Genomic DNA, 9,580 nt, shown 5'->3' with positions numbered 1-9,580 from the left:
TACTTACACTTTTTAAACCTCGCAGTTGTTCCACATCTGCCTCGAGAGTTCGGGCTGTTCAAAGCCAGCGCAGCAGCAGCTGAGGTCCCCTCTGATGCCCTGCGGGCACTGCTGCAGCAACTGGGTTCTTCAGGGGATGACCCCATCACAAGCTATGCGACTGTCCCCTCCCATCCCACACACACACACAGCCCAAAGTGCAAAAAAAGCTGGGTAACTTCATACCAGCAGCAATTAGTACCAGCATTTCGAACAAGGAAAGGCCTTGCTGCCCTTACTCTGGGTGCCCTGGGTGCCCCACGCCTGGTCGCTGCATGCATTGCTCCCAGCCCCAGCTGTTGGGATTTGCTGTGGCGGGGCCAAAGAGTGAAGGCCAGGCTGGACTGGGGCCTGTGGTGGACGCAGGTGCCCTGTGGAGTTGCTGGCTGTAATGTATTAGTGCTCCTAGGATAGTTTCCCATCAAATGGATAGAATTTTTGTGGACTTCTGCGAGTTCTTCTCCCCTGAGTATAAGACATTATTTCTTGCTTCCTTCCCTCTCTGCCTGAAGTTGAATATACTCTTTTCTTACCTACCAACATTGGTATTCCAATTAATATACTTGTTAGAAACAACAGAGTTAAATTGAGCATGATTTTTGTACAGTCTTACCTTCTCTTCAGATTCAATTTTTTTTGTATACTTTCTGGTTTTTTTCGAGGAGTCTCATACAAATACAGATTAAAGTGGTGTTCCTTTAAAAAGAGAGAACAAAATTGGTATTAATGATTGCACCTGTAGAGAAGAAAGGTGGGAGCAAACCAGGAGGCAGAACTGATAAAAGGCTGCTATGTGCACTTGCCTGTCCTGGAAAGGGGAGGGGTGTTAAGCTTCCTAGGCTAAGAGTGGAGATGAGAGGTAAAGGTGAAAATGGAGTCTCCACAGTGTGAGCAGGGGATCACAAAGGTCTCTCTAGCTGAGATTCTGAGGTGTTTTGAACATCCTATAAGTGAGGAGCAAGCCTGGGCTCTCTGCTTTCAGTGTTGCTGTAAAATGGAGCAGTTGGCTCAGGGGCTGTGCCCACCTCTCCATTCTGTATTCATAAAAGGTCCTGGAAGCATCTTTATTCATGCTGATGGTACTGCTTCCTTCAAGGTGTACCACAAATCTGGTAAGAGCATAGGTAGCTGTGGATGCCAAGGGCTGTTCCTATAACAGTCTGAAAGGTGGGACAAAATGGGGATTCTACACCCCCTCCCACCCGTATGTTGTTACAAAGCTGTTCTGCTGCCTATACTTCATTTCAAAGGACTATAGATAAGTGGCAATACAGATGTACAACCTACTGATTTTTCTAGTAGTGCTCTAATGAGTCATTTGCTTCTAGGGAATAGCTGGGATGAAAGTTTGTTGCCACTTATGTTATTTGAAAGAAATAGTCTGAGGCTTTATTGTATGTCCTGCTCTGTTCATCTTCCAATGTATGGTTCCTTTGTTATAGTAACTCTTACAACAGATTTATGATTGACAGTTCCCCTTTTTTGTAACTGTGTAGCCAGCAAATGGCAAGAAGCTTGTCTTGTGTACCACTTGGTTGCACTGCTGCCGAGGTCAATGCTAGGCTAACTCTTCAGGGACAAGAGTAGGTAATAAAGAATGAAGACAAAGATCCAGTGCCTTCCTTGTGGTTGGAAATCTATTAGCAATCAAAAAAAAGCACTCAGCAGAGGTTAGTTTGGGGCTGATGCTCACAATAAGAAGAGTATCCTGTGTTGCTTTCCAGGAGTCCCCAAACGTAGGCCTACTTTCTCCAGGCGGGACTGACCTTAGTCAGAGGGGTTTGTTTCCTTATTACCAAGAATTCTTCCTGTTTCTCTCTCTCTCTCGACACAGAGATTCTAATCCCTCCACAGAGGGATTTTAAAAGCTGTTTATCAATGCCGATGCAGTTATCTTTCTCCCCCTCCCCTCTTTCTTCCCTTTCAGATATTGGCAGCATTCAGCAGTCAGAGGACAAGGTAAGCCTGTGTGTGTCTTCACCTTCATTATGTGTGCAGATGTAATCCTGCTGTAGTAGAAGGCCAGCTCAGGAGATGCAGATGTCTTTGGAAACTATCAAGGTGCTTACATTTGCTGTGCCCTGTGAGAGTGACTCTGTCCCCTGCAATCTGGAAAATGAAACAAAATGCTAGGACTGAACTCAAGTAAGACAATGGGACTGGGAAACAATGTGCACAGATGCTGCCTACTGTGGAATAGCCCACAGACTTTTCATCTTATTAACAGATAACTTAGAGTCCATTTTAATATCTTAAACCATCTTATTTAGGGAGTATCTCAGGCTATCTGATGAATGTCTACCTATCTTTTGGGCCCTTCTCATCCTGAGAGGTGTGCTCGGCCCTGAGGGGCAGTGGAGTGGCTGGGAAGTGAGAGCTATGAAATTCCCCACAACACTTTGTGCTGCACTGCTCCCTTGGTCTCTGTCTGCAGCTGTTGGAGTACTTGGGAGTGGTGATCTATGAAGCCCTGGACTGGGGAATCGACAGCCAAGTGGAGCGAGAACTGAGTGATCCTTTGGAGAAAATGCTGTGCCTCATGTTGAAACTGGATGATGAGGCATTGAAACCAGCAATCACCCTGCAGGATGTTATCAAGGTTTCCTTCTTCTCACTTAGTAAATTCAGCAGCTTTAGAGGAGTTGAGTGAACAATGTTGTTACCCCAAGGGGCAAGACCATTTCTGGGAAAAGCCTGGGTAGCTTGTTGGAGAACATAGAGGAGCACATGGCTTTCCCATCAGAGGAAAAAGGCAAAACCATCTTAGGTGCATACGAGTGCCTATGGAAAAGAATTAAGAAGGAATACTGAGCATGACTCTCATACAGCTGTGTCTACAAAATCCTTCAGTATATAGTCTCCAAATTTGATACCTAGAAGACTATGGATATTGAAAAAGTCACTTGTCCATAGTATTCAATTTCTGCAAGAGCTGGGATTTGAATGTCTCAACTCAAATGAATATTTTCCTCTTAACCATAATTTAAAGGTATGAGAAACTTCCCATCCCTCAGTCTGATCAGGGCAGGAGGAAAGAACAGAGCAAGTGACTCCACCTGCTGTGAGTTTTTTTGTGCTTTGTCTGCACTGGAGTCTTCCCCTTCCTCATGCTTATTTCAAAGCACACCTTATGGAGAACAAGATACATAAATTACACAGCTACTTACATTATTGTATATATGAGATTGGACATCTTGCTGCTCTGTTTGTCTGTATCTGTAATTGAAAAAAAAAAGCTACAAAGGGTCTGTAAGGATGATGCTTTTTAACCATGAATTGAGAAAACAATCTTGCTTTCTTCCATCCTACCAGGTTTTTTCATTTAAAGATCTCTTTTAAATAGTTGCACTTCTTTCAGGCCTGTGAGGAGCACTTGTCCAGGCCTTCTGAGGCTACCAGCCATTATGAAATGACCTGTAGGAGTCTGTTTACTGAATATATGGAACTTCAGAAGCTTGTGACAATCATCCAGACCTCCAAAGAGGTACATTTGGGATCACCCCTTAGCTGCTATTCCCTCTGCGTTCACACACTCACCTAGTTCTAAAGTAGCCTTCCCATTGCACTAGAAATGGAGTTCCTAGCTGAAAGTCTAATTTCATGATGTGAAAGGCTACTGTCTCGGCACCATATTAGTAATTTATTGTAGCTTTTGGAAGTTTGGGTGTTTGGGGCTTTAGGCTTTTCAGGTTAACATCAGTAATTTATACTGGATAGATAGGAAATCACTGAACAGTGCAAGGTAATGACCTCATGTGCTTGCTTCTCAGAGTCTGAGAAAAATGGATGTGGAAGATTTGGTGGAAAATCCCCTTCAGAAGAAGGAAAAACACTGGGTAAGGGATTTAAGCCCTTCTGTTATAGGGATTTGAGGGTTTTTCTCTGCCTTGGCTCTCTGAGGCTTTCCATTGACTCTTCTATGAAAAGCAGAGCTTGAACACAAATGAAACTTCTTAGGTTGTTTAAGAGCTTAAGTAGTTAAAGACTTGTCTGCAAAACAGGTGGGGAGTGAACTTGAAGTTAAACTATTTCATGTGTTAACTTCACGTGGGCTTTTATTCTACATGAAGATTGTCCTTGTGGTTCAACCACTTCTAAAAATGAAGTTGGAGGCAATCTTTGGAGTAAACATCCACAAGTAGTTACTCAGGCTGTTTCTTCCTGCAAACAAGCCCCAAACTCCAGCTCTTGGCAGGAACTGACACCTGCCAAAAGCAATATATTCCATTCTTGTAGCTGGACTGAAAACTCGCAGAAAACTGTTCTGTTGGTGGTCGTACTGGGGTGGACTAGTTCACTCTTATTATGTGGAGTCTGTGCTGGTTCAGGGCTGGAGGGGACTGAAGGCCAGTAGCTCTGTCCATCTTTGTGGTTGTGCAGCTCCAGCAGCTCAAACGAAGGGGTGAAGGAGGGTGAGGCTGGAGATGTAGCTCCTACCTTCTGCTCACTGCCTTTCTTGTCTTTCCATTCTGTCCTTCCATAGATCTTGGACTTGTGTGTTTGGGGCAGAGAAAGCAACTTATTCTGTTCTTTTCAAGGCCCTACACAGTCAGGGCTGAATCAGAAACAAATAGCTCTTCTGGCTGGAACTCTGCCCAGCATAAACAAATGCACTGTAGTCTGGAGTCTGTGGAGACAAACGGCAAGCCCCAAGAGACTTGTGGACTCGCTCCCTTTGTCTAAATAGCACTTACTTTGAAGCGTGCTCAAACTATTCGTATGAAAAAGTTTGTGAAATGTGTGTTTGGGCATATTCTCAATTTTGTGATCTATTAAAATAAACTGGCAAGCTATCTCAAACCACAGACTCATCAACTGCTATAGCTCTTTTCTGCAGGGAATACATGAATAAATACATGGGCTTTGCTGTGTGGCCTGAAGGCCAGTGTATTTGGCCTCTGCTCCTTCAGGAGATGTGAATTCCAAAAGCAGGATGTCTGTTGCAAATTCTCTGCCTCTAGTTTCCAAACCCATAAGCACCAGTTGATTGCATCGCTCTGACAAACTCTTGAGTCTAAAATAACCAAGATGCCAGCTTCACTGGGATCCCAGATTAGAGCTGATTCCTTGAGTGGTGCCAAGCAGCTAATGCTCTCCATGGGCCACACTGTTTCAGGTTGACGGCTATGTTTCAGAAGGCCTGTTTTGTAGACCACAGCCTGATAGCGTGCAGGGCTGTACAGTTTCAGCAGAGCTTATCTGTACATGTCACAAGACAATCTTCACCTTGAAATCTCAGCGGTGAGACCTCTTAGGAACACAGCTGTCTTACCATTCATCTGTTGAACCAAATGCAATGGGTTTGGAATGTTGTAGCATTTTGTGTTATATTGCACAGGTATGGGAAGTTTATGTGGACCTTGACAACACATGGGATGGCCCAAGTAGAATAATTGCAGTGATCCAGTAGAAAAGTATGGGTGATAATGATGTCACCTACATCTGAAAAATGTTTTGGGTGTACAAGTTGCTCTGAAATGGCCAGTTGAAGGCAATTCTTGTCCCAAAACTAATGTGGCAACATTACAGTACAGAAGTCTCTCTTTAGGTCCTCTCTTTCAGTCAAGTTCTGTTGCCATGTGAAATCACAACTCTAGAAAGTGCAAATGGCTCAGAAGAAGCTATTTCAAAGGTCTCTAATACTGATAAGTTTGCCCAGAGACTTTTGTGTGTTCTCCTATGCAATAATAAATATAGCCTAGGAGATACAGCTAGTATGTGGTGGCTCTTTGACAGTTCTAGCTCTCTGGAATTGAGGTATGACTGTACCAAAGCCAGGCTAAAGTGATCCAACAAAAAAAATCAGTCTCCTTGAAGGCAGCCAGCAGTCAGAGCTTGCGTAAGACTCTTCTGATGTTGTACCAAGATATCTGAAGGGATAAGTTGAGAGAAGATGCTTCATACTGTAAGTGGAAAAGGGAGAGGAGTCTAAGTCAGAAACTTTGGTTTGAGGCAGTTCTCTAAAATGTTTTGCTTCCCTTTCACTGTTTATAATACAATCACTTGTTCTTACTCGATTTGCCTTTGGGATCCAGATAAGCTGTTGACTTAGCACTTCCATTACAATGTTGTCTAAACATGCTATTGAGTTGATTATTTTTTTTCCTGTCTTTAACTTTTGTTGAGTTATACTGCATGCCTGAGCATCCTCAGATATTAATCCAGGAACAGGATGAGCAGATGTCAGAGTTACCAGCTTGTGTCTTCAGGATGAAACTGCTAACGTTTGCTGCTGTGAAGGTTAAAGTAGGAGATCCCTTTCCCCTTGTCTTCCTCTTTTGTCTGTGGGCACTTCAGCCCTTGGTTTCTGAAAGTTCAGAAAATTTTAATGGTAAGATTTGGGATTTCATTCCCAATGTTTCCTAGGATCTGATAATATGAAAAAACTCTGGCACCTGGAGCACTTACAGGAAGTAGGCATTTAAGAAAATGGGTCTAGCTACATGGCAGCAGAAGCTGTGTTCTGCTGAAGTATGTTCACAAAGTTCATGACAAAATTTGGCAATAAGCCTGGTGAGCCAGCTCCCAGATCCCTCATAAATTAACTTCTTCAAAGAAAGGCAGTTCTCTGCTCTGGTACTGTGTCCTGATCTGGAAGTGAGTTGAAAGGGGGTGTTAAGGACATACTTGTGTGTTTCTGAATGACTTCAGTTGCTAAGTGTGCTCCATTACATGGAGGGAGGGGATGCTGCTCCGTGTGTTCTAGCCAGCTGTTGACTTGGCCCTCACTGGTTTCTCCAAGGCATCCCTGTGGCCCAGTGTCATCCATGAACTGCAGAATGGTGTGAGGCTGCGCAAGGCCACTGAGCGACCACAGAGTCACGTGCCTCCAAAAGAATGTGTGTGCTCTCCCTATGAATTACTTTTGGATGATATTCAGCACAAGAGGTACACCCTTCGGAAGGTGAGTGACTAGAGTCAACGGACAACTTTGAAAGCACCTGCTTTACTTCATTTCTAAGCAATATTTGTTGAGACCTCTTCTCCAAAAGCCTTTCTCAAAGGTACTTCCAAGTCCAGAAGTATCTGAGTCTCCCTCTCATCTGCAGATGAACATTAAATCACCCTGTTAGTCCACCCAAGTGCTTCATTTCCAATAACTTTTTAAGTCAGGGGTAGCCATGCTTTCATGAAGCTGGATGGTAAATATTTTCTCCCTCCAGGGGTCAGCCACTCCCTTCCCTAGACCAATTACACTGGCTTGCACACCAGTTTCATGAAACAGACTCTTACCTGCTTATGCTCTCCACCTCAGACACTTGTGTCCTCTCAGGCTCCTTGAGCTGAGCTATGCCTGGCATCTCTTACTAGTTTCCTTGCCTTCCCAGAAGTTGTGGGATGAGTGCAAGTGGAAAAGCACTTTTGCTCAGTCCCAGGCAGAGGCCTCTAGGCAGCGTATGAGAGCTACTGCAGGAGTTTGTCAGGGTAAAAAAACCAAGGTGAGCACTGTCCAGGGGCAGCTGCAGGGCTGACTCAAGTGGCAGGGGCTTCCAGCAATGTGGGTAGTTGGTGAAGATGACCAGATACAAAAATGTCTGGGGTGTCTCTAAAGGCTTGTAATGCTCTTTGCTTGCTGCAGCTTGAGCTAGGAATGATGAGCAGATCTAAAACATTGGCATAAGGCTTTGTGGCATTGGTGTGCTTTGCAAACAGACGTCTTGGCAGAAGATGAGACACAACTCTATTTGTAATAAAGAGCAATATTTTAAAAAGTGAAAACTTTGCATACCACAGTAGATGTCAGCTTTTTTTATTTCTCCTTGTTGGTGCTGCTACAGTGCAGGGGGTTTAAAAGCCTCAACTAAACTGTGCACCTTTATAAAATCCCAGCTCTTGCTTGTCTTGACTGTGACTCCAGCCTTCAGATAAGGCTATGACATTTCTCTGGAGATGATATCTTGATTGATATATAAATGAATAGTAGTGGAAAGGAAACAATATGTAATAACTACTTGTGTTCCTGTAATGTACTGTGTAGTACAGAACCATAACTCAAGGTGGCAGGATGAACTGGGACTTGATTTTATATTTTTCATTCTTTTTTAAAAAAAAGTTTTTCTGCTGCTGCTGAGAAGCACATTTGAAGAGTAGTAGTCAGAAATGCTAGAAGAAAGTATGGAGTGCTACTGCTCAGGTCTTTGTGGAGACTCTTAAACGAGGCTTTCCCCATCTGCAAAGCTATTTGAAAGCTTCTGTAGAAAACAGTGGTCTAATTTGCAAATGAATGAAAGCACAGCTAGTGTGGGAAGCTGTAGTGTTGTTCTACCTGCATTCCCACGTGTTCTGAAGTTGTACACACAGGGAAAGTAAATGGCATAGCCTCAAAGTAAGAATAAGTGAACAAAGCAGCTAAAGACATGCATGTGCAACTTGACTTTTTTGTCAGTTCTCCACTACAGAGCAAGCACAGGGCTTGATGAGAGAGACAGTCTGCCCTATGTGAATACCTGCCTTGCAATTCTATCTTGCTGTTGTTCCTAGTTTATGCAGGGCTGTAAACCAGTCGCTAGGACTCTAGCTTATGCATACAGCTGCCTGCTGCTACAGTTCTTGTTAGAGTCTTGTTAACTCATTCAGTTACTCTCCTCCCTGGAGCTGAGTTCTCACTGATGAATGTGATGTGACCATGGTGCTTGTCAGGATCACACCTGACACTAGAATCTAAGTACAACGTTTTCCATTGGCTTCTCAGAGCAGTTCATGATCTGCTGGGGCTAGAAGGCTCTGTGCTTCTTGTGGAAGCCTCAAAGGGCTGTGCAGCACTTCTGATTACCTCGTCTACCAAAACCCCACCTAAGTAAGCCTCATCATTCTACATTTCCCACCTCAGTTTTGGTATGCTTTCCCCACCTCCCCCATCCCCAAATCCTGACTTGAGTCATTCACTGTGCAACTGAATGGGAGGGTGTTCCAGGAGCAGAGGAAGAACTATTGCTTAAGCATCATTTCTGCTCTTTCAGGTGATCATCGAGCAAAAACGCAGGACCCCCACAATTGATGTAGCTGCTCCCAAGCCTCATCTAAAGCCTGTAGGTAACCTAGTGCTGCCTCTAATGATAGCAAAACAAGATGATTCTGGAGTTGACAGGACAGTTTATAGGAATATAGAGCTAATGTCTTAGCTACTGCTTTGGATTTGGGAGGGGGATATATTAACCATACTTAACTTCTGGGCAGTCCCTCCTGCCAAAACATGAGGTTAGGAAAATGGGAGGTGACATCTTCATAGGAGAAAGATGATCAATGTCTCTATTTCCCCCACTGCTTCTTCCATTGGGAACATTTTGTGGTCCTGAAAGTACTCCTGGAGTTCTCTGTTTCAAATTTGAGAGTTGCTAAAGTATTCTACTATGCGTTATCTAAAGGTTCTGTCATGTATCTCTCATGTGCCGGGCCCAGTGCTCTCTTGAGTGAGAGCATTTATAAAACAGTGCCATTGCTGAAGGAGTAGTTCTGTCACCAGTGGTCTCCTTGCTCTGTCCACTGGCTCTTTCTGGTGCTATGCTTTGCCTGCAGGTGCTAGAGAGGAGGCTGAAAGAGT

The 9,580-nt window shown here is 43.9% G+C and overlaps 2 protein-coding genes across 2 annotated transcripts in view; both read left to right on the top strand.

Annotated features, from left to right (window-relative positions):
- Positions 1–869: 869 nt before the first annotated feature.
- LOC104167534 (protein spire homolog 2-like) lies at positions 870–2,689 on the top strand. Its single transcript, XM_009707828.1, has 3 exons — positions 870–1,151; positions 1,967–1,998; positions 2,474–2,689. The coding sequence occupies exons 1-3, from the start codon at positions 911–913 to the stop codon at positions 2,687–2,689; spliced, it is 489 nt and encodes a 162-aa protein (XP_009706130.1). The 5' UTR covers positions 870–910.
- A 1,132-nt stretch (positions 2,690–3,821) lies between these two features.
- LOC104167524 (protein spire homolog 2-like) overlaps positions 3,822–9,580 on the top strand; it is a 14,186-nt gene continuing 8,427 nt past the window's right edge. Inside the window, exons 1-3 of the mRNA XM_009707817.1 lie at positions 3,822–3,875; positions 6,782–6,943; positions 9,000–9,072. Of these exons, the coding sequence (XP_009706119.1) occupies positions 3,822–3,875; positions 6,782–6,943; positions 9,000–9,072 (289 nt within the window). The remainder of the gene's footprint in view (positions 3,876–6,781; positions 6,944–8,999; positions 9,073–9,580) is intronic.

Source organism: Cariama cristata, unplaced genomic scaffold (assembly GCF_000690535.1).
Source record: "Cariama cristata isolate BGI_N322 unplaced genomic scaffold, ASM69053v1 scaffold31380, whole genome shotgun sequence".
Classification (NCBI taxonomy): domain Eukaryota; kingdom Metazoa; phylum Chordata; class Aves; order Cariamiformes; family Cariamidae; genus Cariama; species Cariama cristata.
The sequence above is the reverse complement of the archived record's forward strand: the minus strand, read 5'-3'. Positions and strand labels throughout refer to the sequence as shown.

What these genes read in the sequence shown, in the direction of transcription:
- LOC104167534 (XM_009707828.1), top strand. Translation starts at nt 911, where the DNA reads ATGGAGTCTCCACAGTGTGAGCAGGGGATCACAAAGGTCTCTCTAGCT. An exon ending in CAAGGTGTACCACAAATCTG is followed by an intron (nt 1,152 to 1,966) that starts GTAAGAGCATAG and finishes CTTCCCTTTCAG; the next exon opens with ATATTGGCAGCATTCAGCAG. An exon ending in TTCAGCAGTCAGAGGACAAG is followed by an intron (nt 1,999 to 2,473) that starts GTAAGCCTGTGT and finishes CTCTGTCTGCAG; the next exon opens with CTGTTGGAGTACTTGGGAGT.